General features: G+C 43.3%; 1 protein-coding gene across 4 annotated transcripts in view; it reads left to right on the plus strand.

Annotated features, from left to right (window-relative positions):
• rxraa (retinoid X receptor, alpha a) overlaps positions 1 to 19,912 on the plus strand; it is a 103,749-nt gene that overhangs the window by 24,905 nt on the left and 58,932 nt on the right. For all 4 annotated transcript variants that reach the window (XM_019271559.2, XM_019271558.2, XM_019271561.2 and 1 more), the window contains exon 2: positions 1,630 to 1,743. In XM_019271559.2, coding sequence (XP_019127104.1) covers positions 1,630 to 1,743 — 114 coding nt within the window. The remainder of the gene's footprint in view (positions 1 to 1,629; positions 1,744 to 19,912) is intronic.

Genomic DNA, 19,912 nt, shown 5'->3' on the forward strand with positions numbered 1-19,912 from the left:
AAACTTAGCGAGTAACTGCAATGACATTTTCCAACATCTGATAACAAGAATAGCGTTATTGTGCTTGGTAAACAATAGGATACAAACATTAGAAGCTTCTGGTCTAATGAGACAGTCAAAATGCCCTCGTCGTCTGTTTCATTTTAATTCATGATCTTTGGGATGATCTCAGTCTGTCTGTGTTTGCTCTTGCTGGTCCAGACTTGCTTTGCTTTGTCAGTTGCTGCTTCATCCGTAATGCTAATCAAAGCTTTGAAGAATGCATCAGGCATGAACCCCCCCACCCCCACACACACCATCTCCTCCCTCCCTACATACACATAACTGCACACGCACATGGCACACACTCACAATTGCACACCCTTTATAAGCAGAAAGTATCAGCATCCCAGACAGCTTATGATGGGGAACTAATTCAATATCCCTTTGCCTGTTTTAAATGTCATTCTCTGAGCTCATCCGGAGTGACATGTTTTTCATGGTGGCAATAAAGGGGCTTGAATGGGCTCGGAAACACAGTGGTGGTTGGGGGGCGGGAGGGCTCCTCCGGCTGCTGCTCTTGATGTTTGCTGGAAATCTAAAGGTCTTCATGAGGAATGAATAAAGTTTGGATTTGCAGTGATCTGCCAATGCCTATGAGATCCGCTTGAGCTACCCAGTCGATAAAGCCTGAGTGGATCCTCCTTTTAAGAAAAGTTCTCACAGAAGTTTCCACTTTTGCTACAGGCTACAGTGTTAGTCATGAAATGAAATGCCACAAAGTCTACAGTAGGTATTCAGGAATTTAAAAAAAAGTTAATTAGTGTTCCGTCGTCAGATATTGACACATATTCGCAAAGTATTATTCATTTGGTTCCAGCTTTCTCTTGTATGTACTTGTTTTTCACAGTGGAATATTAGAATGCTGTAATTCAAAAAATATTTCTCCCAAACATTTCTATTTTTGGCAATCTACTCTAGGTTTATTTGTTGCTCTTCCTGTTTGCTGGATAATGTCCGTGACGAATTAATTCTGGTCCGGAGGGGGTGCAGCCTACTCAGTTGCTTCATTGTGCTGGATAATGACTTCCCTATTGAAAATGACCTCCTTGACCCCAGAGACAGACAGTAAGACGGCCTCGTCCAGCCCCTCAAGGCATCATGGCGTAATCTGGCATTTTGCCCATACAGAGCTGCTAACCTTGGGCCTGTGCCCGATCGCTTATTGCCCTCTTCCAGTCCAGCCTTAGCCAGTACTCTGCAGGCTCTATCCACTTTTCCGGAGCCCTCATCCTAGGTACAGCCGCAGAGCTGACATGAGCAGTGAGCTGGTGCGGTGCCACTGCTGAGAAGGTTAAGGTGACGGCCAGTCGGCCACAGATCTGTAAATGTGAGAGGTTTGCTGGGTCTGATGAGTGTACAGTGCTGGTGGGAATATATATATATATTTAACTCATTCGCTCCTCACCCTGTGACCTCCAAACAAAGAGCCCCTCAAGGCAGATTCTCAATTTTGGCATTTTGGCAGCCTTTTTTCAGCTGGGATCTTTGTTATATCAGCATGCTCACAAGCCCTCTTTCAATTCTAGTTGTATATGTAGTATATCTGGTCTTTCTGTCTCTCATTTTCCTTCGTCTCTTTCATTACAGGGTTCCTGAAGCCCCAGTGCTCGTTGGCTCCTCCCATGCAACGAGGTCGCTCAAGCGAGCCTTGTTCCTGCTTCAGTGGCATGTGTCCACTCCATCAGCGCCGCCTATCCTCAGGTAACACGGACTGTGCAAACAAACCTGTTGCTACTTGGATACTTGCCGGTTCCTGTGTAAAACACAGGGGAATGCACCCGCCCTCATTTATTATTATGTATGCTATCGTGTATTCTTATCAGATTGTAAGAATGGATCATTATTTGCAGGTTAGAAAAATGAGTCATGAGGAGCCTCATGATCTGATGCACCTATTGAGACTGCCTGATCATCCAGAACAACGTCTCATCTAATTTGATTTAATCTGTTTTCAAGACATCAAAGGGAGATTGAAAATTATATTTTCCAGACACCAGTTATATAGTTTAAGTTTTATTAGGTCCAGTTAAGATATCACGTCGTACTAATATATTTGCATGTGTGGCATTTAACCAAATTATCTAATTAAAAATCCCCCACATAGAAAGGTGTTTGTTTGGATCTCATTTAAATTTCTGTGATAATTAGTTTTAACTGGTTTTGCCATACGTCAGTATTGGCTGTTTCTGCTGCACAAACACACATGCTCACACCTCGCCTCCGGTCAAAGGTGTGGCTAGAGGCCTTCTTGGAGGGGAGGCAGCATTCAGTCCGGTTTTTATGCTTGAAGGTGTCTTTGCATGTGGAGCCCCACTGATGGACAAGTTAACAGAGGTGCTCTGAGATCACCCCCCACCCACCCACCTTCTCCTCACAGGCGGGCAGGGTCTGACATCAGTGGATATTCTGAAGTGAACCGTCTGGTATGTGGCCAGTGGAATAGAAGACAGAGCCCTGCAGAACATGGTCTATGCTGATACATTTATCACTCCATCCCCAAGGTTCGCTCCTTTTGCAGTGTCAGTGCTGTGACCAGCTGAGCTGCCTGTCATGTGAGGGGAGCGTGACTGGTTTGGCAAGACAAAGTCACATAAACATATAAACAGCTCCACGAGAACAGCTGTTTGATTTCAAGTTAGATAATTTTCAATTTTCTGTCTTTGAACTAAACTCTGTCCATGGAAGGCTCATTCCTCATTCTGATGGTTTCTGAATAAGCTTTGAGCAAACCGGTTCCTATAAATATAGAAGATCTCACAAAACAATTTGCCATTTATTGTTGGAGAATATAATTTCATACAGAAGGAGCTTTTCCTCTTTGTCTTGTTTTGAATTAGTTCAGGGTTTCATCCTTTTGTTTCATTTTGAGCAGCACTACAAAATAATCTAGACTCCTGGTTTGCTTGATTTAATTCATTTTTCAATTATTTTTTTGTTCTTTCTTACTTGAAGTGCTCTTACCTGCATTAGTGTAATTTGTTGGGTGAAGTGGTTCATTGGATTTAAAAAGGTACAAGTCAATATTAAATTTTCCAGTTGTGAAATGAAATTTTGTAATTTGTTTTTCAAACCAGGACAAAAATCGGGGAAAATGTTTAATTTTTTTTAAATGTTCAAGAAAAGTATAACATACTAAGAGGAAAAGCACATCTTTTCCTCTTTAACGCTGTTAACACAACCAAAGAAATAATCAAGGTTCTATATCAAAACTTCTAGATAACAGCTAAAATATTATACCAGAGTACAATATGAATTTGATAAGCAAAGAGAGAATCCATGCATGTCTCTTTCTCTCTAGTTGGTATCAAAACTGCTTTAACGTCTTTCCATAATTGAAATCATTCCAATGCATCTGCCAATTAAAAAAAAAAGAAAAGACGCAATCAAATTTACCAATATGATTACACTGATCAAATCTATTTCCTTTTTTTCTTTTCTTTTTTTTTTTCATCTTATTCCAGTGAAAGTTTTGCCCTCAAGAACCAGAATCACGGTCGTCCTTGATGACCCTGTAAGAGGAGTGGAAATGTGGACAGATAGTGCACTGGTAAATCATATTTGATACCCAGACAGCAATCACTTTTGGTTAATGTTGCCTGGTTGTTACAGGGACCATTCTGTAACAGGAAAGTGAAAGTTTAAAATGGGACACACTCATCCTGAACCTGCAGCAGGGACATAATGCCCATCTCCCCACATGGTCTGACATTTCTAAAGAAACAACAACTTGTATGCTTGTCTAACGTTTATAAAGAAGCGATTATATCTTACTGTATTTTTAATCCTCCTGAAAGTAAATATGGTCCAAATCTTGTATATCTTATTTTTATCTGGAAGATCAAGGATTATTATTTTTTCTCAGTAGAGACAAGATGAGAACCCACTACCCGCTCTTTCACAGGAAAATACTTTTTCATGGACAAGTTTCAGCATGATCGCTGAGGTGCACAGTTTTTCCACCAACACCACCCCCATCGTTGTGTATTTTACAGAGCTATCATGATTGATTGCAACATTTTTTACTGTCACAGCCTGCAGTAAGGGTGGACGTGTTTCCTGAACAATTAAAAGCATCTGGATTAGAAGTGTAGTCTTGCTGAAGTATGTTAAAGGTTTTCCTTCTTTGTGTTATGGCTATTTTAAGAGCCGTAGCACACTGTGATACGAGTCACATAAGACTATTTTGTCTACCACAGATTCAGGGGCGAGAGGAGAGGAGGAGTGAAAGTGTTGAAAATTGAAGGATTCTCCTATCTTTTGTTGTTGCTATTTCACTACAGGAGATGTTAAACCAATTCAGTGGTGTGTTAAATGCCCCCTGAGCAGCCAAGAGCACAGTGTACTTCTAGAGAAAGTGAAGTAACTGTTAAGTCATAGCTGCAGAGGTTGGACAGCCGCTCTGGAGTCTAAAGTTTATAGACCCTGTAATAATCATGGGTCTAATTATGGAACGTGTTACTATAAATCCACCAGTGTCCCCAGATTGTGTGATTGTCCTCCAATCTCGACGTTCCAGCCGCCCGACTACGGCCACAATGACAAGCTGCTGTGGGAGGTGCGAGGCATGTAGCGGTGACCAAGCAGGAGGTTTCTGGGAAGGTTTGCGAGCCTCGCCCGGGGAGCCGTATTCAGCAGCGATCTGCTGAACTCCTGGCCGCACACTGATGTGGCCAGGCTCTGGTTTCAGCGGTTTTACATTGTTTGGGCTTTTCAAAAACAAACTCTTACTGGAAAGGGACTGTGAGAACCGTAGTGTTCGGGACTTCGCTTTTCCACAGGATCGTTTCAAAAAAAGCAGTCATTTAGTGTTTTCTTTTTTTTTTTTTTATGAGAAAAAAAAAGTCATGATGGGAAAAACGTTTTTTCTTTTTTGGAATTGTGGTGTATGAGGTGAGAGAGAGGGAAAGCATAAAAGAGAGACAGCATTGAAAACAGGGCTTTTTGAAAAGGCCCTCACAATGCAGGCCTTGTGCTGTGATTTGGTCTGTCCTCACCGAGCTGAGCAGAGGAATGGAAAAGATTATCCGCAGGAATGTCTGGGGTGCCCTCAAACAGAGCGGGCCGCGTGACTGGCCAATGGGAGAGAGGCCTGCAGAGCGGCGGGCTAATTTTTTCCTGATGAACTCAGCCGCCTGCTCCACAATGCAGTCTGATTGCCAGGGCTGAACCCACATATGGTCTGTGTTTGGAGGGTCCAAATGACAGGACCAATTCTGCCTGCAGAGAAAAGGGGGTGGGGGTGTTGGACGTTGATGATTATTATTGGCTCCCCCTCTTTTTTTTATTTCATTGGCTTTAGTTGTGGCTGAGTGGCGTGCCGGAAACGCACTGGCATGACGACTGTCCCACCTTTTAGTTTCTCACTGCCTGTGCCTGAGTTTAACCCACCAGGTGCTCGGTTACCTTTTTTGATCCATCACTCATTATTGGTGGAGTTTTGTAGGCAAATAACTACTAATTATACCTAAAGCCAAACCACATTAGTGTTCACGGCAGTCCCACTTCATTACAGTGAAGAATTATCTCACTGCCTCACAAATCCTGCCAATTAATTTGGAACCCATTTACTATTCAGAGTACTTGGAAAGAGTCTCCATTGCTTCTCCACCTAGAACCAGGCCAGAGTAAACTACAGTGAAATGCAAGTGACACAGCTCCAGCGCCCGTGCAAGGAATGTGTATGTACGCGCTCATTGTTTTTCTGTGTGTTGCTTTTTAGCATCAGCGCGGCAGTAAAAAAGCCATGTGGTGGGCCTCCGGAGAGAGGCAGCATGTGTTTGTAGACCTTGTGGTCACACAGCAGGGTTTGAGAGTAGAGGTTGGGGTGGGGAGCCGAAGAAGGCTAAAGAGAGTGGTTGGGTGGGGGGGGTGTTGGTTGGCATGGATTTAAAGTGGCTCCCGACTCCTCATATTTCCTATCGCAGGGTCCTGCAGAGGTGAGGAGGGTCACAGAGAGGGAGCTCGTTAGCCTCAGTATGCTCCGTGCTCCCCATGCTCTAATTGGCTGGCCAGAGTCCGTGCTCTCCCTGGCTGCTTCCTGTTAGGTCAGGAGCCAGAGGGGCTGGAGGACGCCAAGCTGCCGATTATGAGCCCTGGCTCCAATTCATTCAGGATGCACACTACAGGTTATTTTTAATACACAAGCCACAACTATCCAGACTCATCTTAAGCTGCTAATCTCTGCATTTTTCTTTTTAATGGTAGAGTGTTTACTTGAGGCCAGAGGACTGGGGTTTGTCATAACTGGGATAAGAACTGCCAAACTGTTCAGATAATTGGCTGCTTTCATTTATACTAAACTTATCTGATACTGTGAGATATACTGGCTGTGGTTCACAATATATACAAGCCCCTCATGCTGCTGGTTTTGAAGTGTCTGACAATTGAATGAGGCTTTCTAATCGGGGCGAGAAGCTCAAATGTAATGTAATGAAATGATATTATCTGGAGGGGATTTGTGTATCCTTATACGTGTAAACATAAGAACAATAATGGCGTGCTAACATTTGGCCTGATGATATCTCTGTCCTGCTGGCTCATTGTCGAGAAGTCTGTCATGTAATTGAAAACAACTTCACTGCAAATTTACAAAACTGCGTTGGCAGATGTTTCCCAATTTAAAAGGTTACAGCTAGCAAATTCTTATTTAATATAAGGTTACAGCTTTATTTTTTAGTAATTTTTGCACAACAAGTGAGCTATTGGAAAGCCAAAGTATAATAAAAAGTCAAAATGAAGCCTACATTAATTAATATTTCAATTTTCTCTATGTGCAACCAAAACTCAAAGAAGCTAAAATGCCAGTAGGTTGGAAGTGCTTATTTCTTGTTTTGTTTAATAATAGGAGTTTTCCTGCATATTTCCAATGCTGTTATTTTTGCCTCTGCTTGTACTGCTCTCTGAGAACCTCTATGCTAGTCCTTTTATCTGACGGGGGATTCACTGAATACCCATAATACCTGTCCATCATGTCTGCCAGTGGGATTCCCCAAAGTGACATGGCCCCCCATCAGCTCGGATGCATCTGCAGAGATGGAGGTCTCAGCGCTGGCACAGAGTGACTGCAGCCATCCACGGCAGGTCACTAGAAATCAGAGCGACTAAGCCTTTGATAACTCTTTGAGCCTATAATCCCCCAGCAGCACCATCAGAGTGAAATGCTATCTCATTGTTACAGCTCAAATTCAGCACCGAGCGAGGCAGAGCAGGCAGCCCAGGGACACAGGGGACAGACAGGAAGTGGTCGTGTCCCTCATCATTGTCATTTCCACAGTGTAATTGAGGCTGGGAGAGTTGAGGGTTGAGACTTGAACTTGAATTTATCTAATCTCAAATTCTCCAAGGCTATCATTGTGAGTTGAATCATAGTAGTGAAAAGGAAACAACATTTACATTCAAATCACCAGGAGTACAGCATATTTTAATGCCTAATGAATTTTTGAGCTGAATACAAATGTATCCATTGTTAAAATCAAAGAGAGCTTTTTATATTCTTTCAAGCAGAGAACAGTCATTTTAGTTTTCAATTCATTTTCTGTTGCATCCTCATATTTAACCCGTCCATAACATATCCTCTCAGAGGCAGTTTTATGCAGATGAGGTGAAATTTCCCTCCACCACAGATTCCATCTCTCCTCGGAGTTGATCCTGACCCGTTGAGGAGTGAGGTTTACAGTAAAGCGTGTGAGGTTTGCAACTGGAAAGGGAAAAGGGGGGAAAAAAAGGAAAAAGAAACCCTGCATATTTTATTAACATCAATTAAACATGAATAAGCAAGTTCTCATTCTTCAGGCCCCATGACGCCTAACACAGAACAGTATGTTAATCACTGTGTAGCACGTTGGGTATGCCACTAAAATATGTGGGCAAATTAACGAATGTCATGAATACAAATGAACGTCTGAACCGAGATATCTCAGTCCTGATTCTACCTCTGCTTTGGCCAGCTGATAGACACTTCACTGCAGCAGTTTCCCCACTGCTTAAGACAGATCCTGAGTGCCATGTTTATAACAGTGAGGCCGACTAAGCGTTGAGGGGCACTGGCCTCCTCTAACCACAGATAAACAATGGTGGATCGGGATATGAAATTGCATGTGTGTCACATTTGCAAAAAGAACAGTCGGACTGCTGGCTTAAGACACACTGCGCTCCACTGTGCAAACAAACAGTGGGAAATGTGTTCTTTGTGTGCAGAAAAGTACACCGCAGGCAGGGATAAATCACCAAAATAAAATGCAGAAAAAAAATTATTTACTCTCAATAAAAAAGAAAATAAAAAACTCCCACTCCCCCCCTTTTTTTTTTTGTTTTAGAAATGCCATCAGTTAAGCTGCCTCTTTTGTTTTTCCTCTTTTCATTAAAAATGATGGAGCATCTTTAAAAGTTTGCATTGAACATCTGGATCAGCTAACGGCAGCAGGGCCAGATATTTGGACAAGGCCAGACCAAAGGAAGAGGCCAATTTCTGTGATTTATTTATCAAGTCTTATTTTCTCTCGGAACCATGCATTTTCTCGTTGTTATGCTTTGCTTGCAACATCCATTGCTGCTTTGGTAACTATGAAGAACAACAGCACAAGAATGCAGGAACATTTTTCTTGGCTTTAGTAACGTGTAACATGTCACGTTTGCAGTCCGAACATTGGGACACAATGTTTGATTACGTGGCATTAGACTCTTATTTTCTTTGTATTATTTTCTATCCCTCTAAAACGTAGTGAGATTCATCAAAATGTTACAGCTGTGTTCCTGCATGTCCATCTCAGTCCACTTTGTATTTGTTCACTGGCCTGTGTGTTAAGTAGGTGGTGAGGGAGCTCAGGTGTTATTTCAGAGTGGACTGGGAGCTTGACGCCGTCACTAGCGGTTCTGGCTGTTCCTCTTCTCACTATGGTCAGTTGCCTCTGTCCTCGTCGATGGGAATTTGAAGGGCAGCAGCAGCCACAGATCATCAGACTGCAAGCGTCCCCCTGCCCCAGGAGGAGAAACAGTGGAGAGAGAGAGCGAGAGAGCCAGACAGTCAGGGATGTTGGGGGATGAAGAGAGAGGAAAGGGGGAGGAGGCTGTCGGTATTTTGATGCTGAAGTGATCCGACATGCTTGGCATTATAGCCAGCCTGGCGATGGGGGGAGGGAGCAGGAGCACAACCGAGTGCTTGATCCAATGTCACTGATGCCGATCTCATGAAGTGGAAGGTCAGAAATGTAGCACCTGCCACACCAGCTCGTCCAGGCCACGCCCTTGTGAAGGGCAAACTGGGAATTGAGGGGTGTAGGGCAAAGGACGAAGGGTCAAAAAAGGTCTGTGGAAGATGTGCACATGAGTATGGTGGGGGGAGGTCAAGGTGGCAGAGCCCTGACCTCCCCAATGTCACATGTCTCTGCTGCACAGCAACAGGCCCACCCAAGTGTGCTAATGCAGGCCAGTACATGCTGGGATGTGAGAGGTTGAAGTGGGGGAGAAGCGTTTGCAACTCCCATGTGCTTTCCCTTCAGAGAGACGCTTCTTGAGGTGCATGGAGAAAGTGAGGCGGGAAGTGATGGTAATGCAGCGGCTAATGGAAATATCTTGTCGGGACACAGTGCTGGTCTGAGAAGCTGGCGGCCCTAGAGGAGCAGACTGTGGTCGCTGTGGCGACACTAAAGCTTTAGCCCCTGTTTTACCAAACAAACAGGACAACAGTCGAGAAGGAAGAAGTCTCAAAGTCCAAGTGAGGGTCGAAGTGGTTGTTTTCTGTTTGAGCAAAATCAGTTTCATACTTAATGGGTCATTGTTTTAGTCATCATTCCTAGCAGTAAGACGATCATAGAGATTGTAAATAACCCAGCAGACTGAGTAATCATTTTAGCTCTTTTCCAGATAAGTTTGGCTAACAGAAGGACTTGTGAAAAACCCGATAATGTAACTGCTCAACAAGTGACATGGTGAGTACAATGTTGCATTGAACAACAACAATGATGGGAGAATCTATTGAAAATAAGATCGAAGTTATAAGAATTCACTCATCCTCTAACCCACCATCCATGGACCTGGGGCGCAGAGAGACCTGGGGCATTAGCAGGGGAACTGTTGCAGAAAGTTGACCTTTTAGTGCCTGACCATGCAGACGGCCCAGTCAATGGGACTGTGCGATAGAGTAGAGTCTGTGTGAAAGAGCGCTCCAAACGCCACAGGGGCACCATGTCCATAAGACCATTATAGTCAGTGACATTGAGTTAATTGACTAACGAGGCCATGCAGCCGTGGTGCCATGACTTTGAAATGAGGATGGGGAACGACACAGTAATCCAGAGAAGGCAGCGGAGCCAGTAAGAGATCGTAAGAGGAGGGGAGAGGGGCACAGTCAAAGTCGAAACCCGATGGCTCAGCATTGACATATCTCTTATTTATCAGACGGTATTGGCTGTATGGTTCAGTTAGCCAGACCTTTATGAATCATACTGATAAGATTACCTGCTTCACAAAGTTTGAGTTTACTAGAGGGGCAGCATGATGTGAAATAAAAATATCAACACGACATGAAAAGCCATCAGAGCAGGACCCGATATGAGCAATTGAATAGCTGATGGACAGAAAAATCACTGATCTTTCATGAGTCATGTATCGAGCAAAAAAAAAAAAAAAGCCAGATATTTGCTAGTTGTCACCTTTTGAAATGCAAGAATTCTTCAGATTTTGTGCTGGTAGTCAAAACAAAACAAAACAGAGCTTGAGGTGATGAAGACATCGTTTCTGTACGTCACGGTTGTCTTACCCACTCACACACTCACCTGCTTTGCTCGCTTCCTCTCGCAAAGGGAGCAGGAGGCTCGCCCAGGAAGGAGTTAATCATTTATGTGACAGTTTTGTGCTAAATATTATGAAACCATCTAGAGGCCCTGGAACATTTAGTCCCTAACTATTAATGCTTGTCAAGTAAAGATCTCCTCTCCCGCAGAGACAAAGGCATCAGGACAAGTGCTTAATGCCAGAGCGACAAAGCCGCCACGGCCTAATGCCTTTCCAGTTGCTTTTTGCAGAAGCAATCTGTGAACACTTTTGTGTGTGTGCGTGTGTGCATGTGTGCTCAAATGCATGTATATTTAAATAATCTGTGTACATATATACATATGTATGGTATTCAAAAGGCTCTCCATCTCTGTCCTGCCAGCTGTGATTAAATGCATTTTAGATTTAGCATGTACCACCCAGGTGAGTGATTATGAAGATCTGAGCCACCGCATTGTGTAAAACATGACACGTGTTCATCCTCCGCGCTGAGATTTGTTTTCCACCCTTCTATGCAAAGAGTTGGCCAAGGTGTGATTTTTATCGAACGTCTATGTCGAAGGCGAAAACGAGCAGCAGCAGCTGCCTGTAACCCGAGCTAATTATGAGCATTTATTTGTGTTTATTTAACACCCTCCCTGCCATCTGCTCCATGTATTGTGATACACAGGCAAAGCACGTGTGTATGAGCCTGATGATTATACAACAGCCGGCCGGCTAGTTTTGTGGTGGCGGTGTCTCACCCGACACCAATGTGCCGCCAGTTCCATTATTCAGACTTTGCTCAGGGCGCGTGGTGCGCAAATTGAAAATGTGACAAGCAGACAGACAGTATCAAGTGCCAAATACACATGTATGAACGGAGGGAGACACAGAAATGCTCCACACACACTCACATTTGTTGCTGATGTGCGTACAGGTGCACACGCAACACTCCTAGACATGATTAACACACAAACGAAAGCATATGCAGAGAACTGTGTCTGTTGGCATCATTATATTTAATACAACGAGAGATTGCCGTGTTTTTCTGCCCTCCATCTGTCTACCAAAGGTCATGGGAGTTAAAGGAGCATTTAGTGCTCATGGAAAAACAAGTCTATTATCACTGATTGGACCTTGGTGTTATGTGATAATTACACATTTGTTTATTCTGCCTCTCACTACCTGTGCGCATAATGATTTATTCGTGAACCCCGACACATTTAGTATGTGGGAGTGCAAAAATCAATGCCAAAGCACAGCAGCAGCGCTGTAGGTTACATAATGATCGTAACCTGAAATGTACCCTATTCACCGAGCAGCAAGCTAAATATGGTATTTATAACACCGCTTTACAGCTCTTTGTTATCAGACTGCATGAGTTATCACTGAAGATGTTGATACTATCTGAAGAAGAGAGATGAGAAGTTGACTTTGGCCCGCTTTAATGGCTGGGGAAATGTCTCATTGATCTTTTATCTCTCGGAATGATACCTAATGTCTAACCACGATGTTGGCAAACAGTGTTGGTCTGTATGTCAGCAGAATTCAAAACAGAGATATAGATTTGCATACCTTTCACAACATGAAGATATGATGATGACAATCAAAACAGTATCTTATATCTCTTACTTCCTTGTAAATGCATACTTCAACTTTGCACAGTAGTTATCAACAGCAAGATGTACAGGGTTTACAATAAGCCTTGAAGAAAATTACAAGTTTCATGTAATAAAACAAGCTAAATTGAAGGGCCTGATGACATGACTGTCATCAGTGCTTACATTTCCTTAAAGGAGTTCTTTGAATGTAACATATAAAGGGCATAAAGTTTAGCTACCCACAAGACAGATTGAAAAAAAAAATCTAATTCAAAGGATCAGATGCCAAAATATCCTGTCGTTTGGTTTCTAGCAACGGTAAAACTCACAAAACACTGGATCCTACAATTTCCTAAACGTAACAGGATAGTCTCTTTCATTAGGCCTCCCCTGCCTCCCAAAGGACCACTGCTGTCAAACAAAATGCTATGTCTAAAATTGTTTAAGTGCATCTTCGATCAACAACCGCAAACAGTAACACAATGGACAAACTTTTGATAGTAATCTGTTTTTTTTTTTTTTAGTAAAAACAAAAACAAACAGAAAACAGATTGGTTGGGATATCGTTCAGCTCCACAGATTGCTTGGCACAGGGAAGATCTTGCTTCTAACTGGTCAGTGGGGGCCTAAAGTATAATAAGGCAATGGTTTTGTGGTGGCTTGGATTCATATTCATATGGAGTACATTGCTTTTAGAAGTCTTCTTTTTTTGGACATAAAACTTGCAAATAAAGGATGATGACTGAGTGATGATTGACAGCATGGTGGGCTGGACAGTGGGCTCTGCCTGTGACATACTGTTGAAAGGAAGTAAATTTAAATAAAAAGTGTATTTATGAGTCTGAAAATGGAACTCCCTCGATACAGCCTGATGGATGTCTAGATGTGTGCTCTCTTATCTGCTCAGCTAAGGAAAAAAAGTCAGTTACATCAAAACATTAGACATTACTGAGAACAATAACATGGCTGTCAGATCTGAAACATACTCCCACTGGCCATCAGACATCCAGAAACAGAATCTGATAGATGTCAGGACAGACGCAGCATTAGTAACACATCAGGACAAGCAGGACCGCATAATGTCTATCCTCGAAAAGAAACTCAACGAAGTGAGTGACATGAAAGCAGGCTCTGAAACATCTCAGCACAGCAAGAAATGTACAGAATGTCCACTGGATTTCAGGTCTGGATGACATTAACAACAGCAGGGGAGTTTTCACAGAGTCTGCCATATCAAATATTGAAAGATTCCAAGAAAAAAAGGAAAAAAAAAGAAAAATCACATAGAAGAGCATGCAGGGAGGCAGCGCAACGTCTGGATTACTGGCAGCACAGATTTTGCTGAATAAACAAGGAAAACCGAGTTCCAAACATGGATAAGAGAAGCTGCTTCAGCTCAACACACAGAATTGAGTTGAGTGGACTGCGTAGAGGTTCTTCTTTATTTAGGATCTTTTGTCAAAATGTTCTTCAAAGATGCAGTAAAAAAAGCAGTGGCTTCAGGAGGTCTACACGAAAGTGACTGTAAACAACATCTTATGTTTTCTCTTCACCCGAGGCACATGCTGACACTAATAAATCCTTCAAGATGTTTCATCCAGCACTGCATACTGTACATCCGACTGCACTCAAGAGTTGAAAGGGAGGGAGCTGCTCGCACCGTTCAGACTATGTCAGAGGAGGAGAAACGTGTGGGTGACTTCTGTCTAGTCTCATTAATTAATGTGGATTCCTGTTTGTTATCCAAGGAAGTGTTGTTGAGTGTGTTTCAGTGTTGTTTTATTTTATGATTTATGCTTACAGGATGTAGTCGGTCTGTCTGTACTCCCAATTTTGGGAGTTTCCTCGTGATTCCGTTGTGCAGGAGTTTCAGGATATTTGTCCATTTTTTATTCATTTTTTTATTAACATCTGTTTGACAGATGTGCTTCTGCATCATCCAGCATCATACTACATAATCCAGGATCAAACTTGTACCTGTGTACAGGATAAGACAGTGCAAGTTTGTATTTCCTCTGCATGTTTACTTCCATGTTCTATATTACAAGTCCCTCAGCGCAACAAACCAGGAAGACAAAGGGCCCTGCCTTCCTGTTTGTGTGCTGCCGGGAAGTCGAGGGGAAGGCAAGCCTGAGAAATGAGGGGAAATTAGAAACACACACAGTCGGCATGAACGTGCGAGCCTCCAATCGTACACGACAAGAAACGTATTTACAGAAGATGCTCAAAGATTTTTACTCTTGATTATTCTAATGTTTTCACATTTCCAAATGTCACTTCTGTGAAGTCGGGACTGTTTGATATTCCTCCCCAGTTTCCCCTCATTACGCTGTGAATTGCAGAGCAATTTCTCAGTTTAATAACTAAGAGGCCGGACAGCTGCTAATGATGCATCAACCAGACCACTTGCATGTCTTCTTCTCTTCCGCAGTCTTTTTTTCATAGTCATACTTCCCATGAAAAAGTTGTAAAAAATCAACAATTCAATATGAATCAGCGCGTTTCCATCAACTTCTAGTAATTCTGACACATTATGACTGCTGCCCACCTAAGATGGCATTCAGTATTATGGCTTTTTATCAAATGACATGGCATTTCCGCTCATGGGTTTAAATAGGCATTGTGCATAAATCTTCACTTTCTGTTTTCTTCTCCCCCTCCTCTCCCTCCCTTCCTCTTTTTCTCCATATGATTAGTCCTGAATCATGTTCCAGCGGATGTACTTCTCGGCCAACTAAGCCAATAAATACGGCCTACGTGATTGATCCTTCTGCCTGTCTTGTTTACACAGTGCACGCTCGCCTGCGCCCAAAGGAGACGTTGACCTTTCACACACAGGGCAGCCCACCCTCTTTATCCCGCATCATTGTGCCGCTGAGGAGTCAGTCGGAGCCGATCATGTGGGAAGATTTTCGCCGAGGATAGAGGAGGAAAAACACTCGCTGTCTGTGTGTGTGTGTGTGTGTGGATGACGAGGGGGGGAAAGGGATGTTTTCCTGTGATGTTCACGTCCACATAGTTTCATTGCCCCTGGCGGAGGGCTTATTTTATGTAAGAACCGTATGTGGGAGAGACAGAGGCGGCGTTGTGCAGCCAACGTCTCATGAATCAACTGCTCCGGTGATCTTGTGACCTGTTGCTCCCCTTCCTCCCCCTGTCCACCCTGCAGTTCAAAGGTTGTCTCTGAAGCTCCTGACTAATCTGCACCTCACCATCATAGAGGAGAGGTGTTAAATTGGCCCTCTATTGGCAACAGGCTGGACATGCATGCCTGGGATCAGGCTTGGTGATCTGATACTCTGAACGTGAAAAGCATCAGCAAACACACCTCACGTCTCGTCCGTTTACTTACTGGTGTTAAATGTTTAAACCAGTTGTCATGTTGTGATTTGAAACTTGCACCTTGGGGTAAACAAGAAATGAAATTCATTGCTAGTTGCGGTTGCAGCTAGCAGCAAATACAACCCAAAGTGTCTTCAAATATCCTCCCAGTCTATTTTTGGGTTAGGTGTAGGTGTACTGGTTAGGGTTAGTGCCCAGCAGTTCCACAGCAGAGCGGATCCAGTGTATTAATCCAAGGATAACTCCAGCTGCCGCCAACATCTCTCTCATTACGTGTTGCCTCCCTTTCCACTATTCTGCCCGCTTGATGTATTATGACCACAAGGACGGCTTTGGATCTCGTCTGCAGCTCTGCTGTCAAACGGCAGAGTTGTGAAAGGAGTTGACCTCCCGCCCGTGGCCTGTCCATTAGCATACTTGTTCAACTATGTTTTCCCTTCTTCTCCACCATCCTCCATCATTCTCTTCCTCTTCTCTCTCTCTCTCTCTCTTTTTTCTCCCAGCACTATCCCCGAGGTACGGTGGGGAAATGGAAAGAGGGAGTGGAGTGAAAAAAAGAGATCGAGAGAGAGAGTGAGAGAGAGTGAGAGATAGAGAGAGAGAGATATTCTACAGGGGATTGTGGGAACCCACTGATAAAGGCTTGCGTCTTAATCCATCCTAAGGCCTGTCTTACGGTGTACTATGAGCTTTTATGTGATCATTAAGGGTGTGTGCTCGCGTGCACATCCACACGCACACTTTAGGTATGTGTGTGTGTACGTGGGTTTGCGTATTTGATATGTTAATGTTTTCTTTTTGTGCAGTCACTAATGCAGTAGTTCAGTCCTTTTGAATCTTGTGTTTCAAGGCTCTTAGAGATCTTGAAATATCTTCAGTAGAAGCACAACACACCTCTTCCCTTTGACAACAAGGCAACAGTACTACACAGCGAGTGCCTAACGACTTGTTTTATGGCTCATAAGTGTATTAAAAGCACTAATTAATGCGCCGCAATTCTCCCTCTAATGCAGTGCAGTAGGTAGGGATCTCCCACTCTGTCTCTGAGCTTATGCCTTCAGCTCCCTCGCTCCTCCTTGAGCTTTAGTGGAATTTGGCTGATGTGCGCCAAGGGGAGGAGAGGAGGGAGGCGCTCATCTTGTTTCAGTGCTTTATGAGTCTGACGTGTACGTCTGTAATTGCGGTTATGGGTGATTAAACTCCCGATGCCCCTCAGGATCCACAGCCAGCTATCAGTCAGTGTCAGGCCGAGATGCACGGCGCTGCTTTTCCGAGCTCATATTGGTCCTTCCGATTGTCTGTCCCTGACATGACGCTGCCGCGTGTCACTCTGTGCCGTATTCATAATCAGTGAGTCTATTGAATGTTTTTAATTGAATCGATTCATCTGCAAAATGTCCGCAAATAAGTCCGAATCGAAAAGCCCATCGCAGTTTCCCAGAAGCTGAAGCATCGCCTGAGCTACAGTTACAAAACCTGAAAGGGTTCAGTTGTAATGGCGTTGAAACGGTTAGTTGATTGATTAGTTCTTGAATTTTAAACATCAATTAAGGCACGTACTATGCCAAAATGCCTAACATTCATTGTGTCTGTGCAAATATACAGTTTTCTCTGGTGTAAAATGAATACCTTGGGTTTTTGAAATGATTTTCTTTTCAGTGCTCCACATTATAATCATTCATTGACGATGAATAAAACAGTGAATTGATTACTGGAATTGTTATGCACTCCGTCTCTGTTAATCATATTATTTTAACACTATTCCGCAGCGTCTCCTTGGCATTTTCTTTTGGATACTTGGTTACATGGAGCAAACGAGGGGCAAACATGTTTATTATTTAAGTCTAAATATGGATATTGTGCGTAGGTGGATGGCAGTGGGTACTGAAATGAAGACTGTTGATCATTTCATGGTATCTGTATGTTTATGCATTCATCCCTGTGCGCAATGTGCTTTCATGCATGGTGTAGTATTTGTGCTCGTGCGTATTTGCATATGTGTTTGAATTCTATTTATGGCCAAAAAAAAGAAGGAGGCCTTGAGGCCTGCTGCTTCCTGGTCTAATTGGCATGTTAATCATTTCTCTGTGGTTGGGATATCAGTGTATGTGTGTGTGTGTTTGTAAAAGATCCAGGACTTATCACCGAAGGCAACGTGTGACCGCAGGAGTTCTGTCCTCCTCCACCGTCCTGTTCTGACACTCCCATGGCAAGAGGACGAAGTTTCTCTCAGCTGAAGAGAGATAGGCTGCCAGGAATCTCAGCCTCAGAACTATCACATGGTGTTGAGTCCAAATAAAACACTTCAGCATGTGTGTGGTAATGAGGAGCTGTGTTTTTGTGTGCGAGTTATCTGTCAGTGGCCTCCTCCCACTGGTTTGCTGACTTGGCTGAGCCTCTTCTCCTCTGTTGATGTTTGGATGTTTTCTCTTGTTCCTATTCCCCCACCCTCCCCTCGGCCCCCCGTGCAGTATGCTTAAAGGCAAATCGGAAAAGAAGAGGAATCCCACACCCTCTTTACCCTGAGGACCCCTGTTAGTCATGGCAGAATGACCTCATAGAGGAGGATGCAGGGTCACGGGGGCAGGAAAAATAAGTTAAAACAAAGAAAGACTCAAGAAAAAAAAAGAGGGAAGAGAAAGTAAGAAAACATGTGAATAAGTTACTCCTGCTGCACCACGTTTATAGCCGCTTGCATAGACTTGATGGCGGCTGAGTGCCTGGGTCAGCCCAGGTCAGCTTCTCTCAGTAATGTAAAAAGGCTCAGTCGGGAGACCGGAGGATGACAGAAGGTAGCGGGCTGATGAATGTGTGACAGCCCACGTGGACCATAGGCAGCACAAATACACTGTGAACTCTTTCACACCGCCACACTTCTTTATGTGCCATGAGTTTGTGTTTGCCCAAACTGCAAAAAAGCTCCTGTCTGAGACATTTTGATATGAAAACGAGTTTCAGGTGCAGTGAGAGCCGTCGAGTCCAGGCTAACCTGTTGTTAAAATCAGGTTTTATTTTTCTTGACTGCAAGCTGCCTTGTAACTTTTTCAATGTACAGAAATTCATTTCTAAAGTGTAAACAAGAACATACTTGATTTCTTTTGGAAACATGATTGTGGATGATCTTTTGGAACATTTTTTAACGTTTGATTTTTAGGACTTGAATATATAACAGAAGTAACTAAGATGTTTTGAAGGATGTTTTTTTCCTCATTATTCAGGCTTCTAACCCCTTTTTGCTAAACAAAAATGACTGATGACGATTCAGTACTTTAACAAGTGAACATGGTAGGGCGTCCTAACAAGCAGAAAATGTCAATTTTTTCACTTCACACAGCACAGCAAAAAAAAAAATAAAAATCCCCTGAAACTGGTTGAAAAACCCAAACTGAAGCTTGTTTTTGAAAGTCTTCTGAGCTTTTAGGTGGTCATCATCAACCACCTGTTGTCCATTATCCCATCGAGACACAAACCCAATTTGGGAACGTACAAAAAGTTCAGACTTGTGCATTTTCTCCTGCTTTGAACCCAATTGAAGAATTATAAAGGTTGAAACCAGTTTCTTTCATTTATTTCATGAATAAGCCGTAACTACAAAACGGCTTTTTGTCGTAACTTTGATATCAATCTTGCTACTGTACGAGCACTTTCATATCCGTTTAAAGATTGCAAAATTATTCAAGAGTTTGTTTCATAAGTGCCTTCTAATACGTAATGTTTAATCACACCATTATCCTTTTAGACGCAATCACGATTCTTGACTATTCTTAGTTTTTTTTGAGCCTTTTGATCTACTTTCTCTTTGCACTGGGCAGAGCAGAAAAAAAATCCCCCTTAACTTGGTGGAAAAACCCGAGCTAAAGCTCCTTTTGAAAGTCTTGCTGGACGGCGTGTGTTTGTTGGAAAGCTGCCAGTGAAAATGCAAGAGAGGGGAAGTCAGCAGACTGGCTGTCTTCTGTTCACTGTTGTTCAGATTGACTCTGTCAGGCCAGCCTTTGAGGCCCGTGATCCAGGTGGTCTGTTCTCTCCGCGGCGCCCTCTCTCCCCTCCCTCTTCACCCTCCCCTCCCTCTGCCTTGACCGTCCCATGCCCACAAACATGCCCGGCATCAGCAGCTTCCTCCCCGAGCGGTGGTGTCTTCCCTCCACCAATCGCGAGCCTCTGCAGCTATGGGCACA

This window comes from Larimichthys crocea, chromosome IV, assembly GCF_000972845.2.
Source record: "Larimichthys crocea isolate SSNF chromosome IV, L_crocea_2.0, whole genome shotgun sequence".
Taxonomy (NCBI): Eukaryota; Metazoa; Chordata; class Actinopteri; family Sciaenidae; genus Larimichthys; species Larimichthys crocea.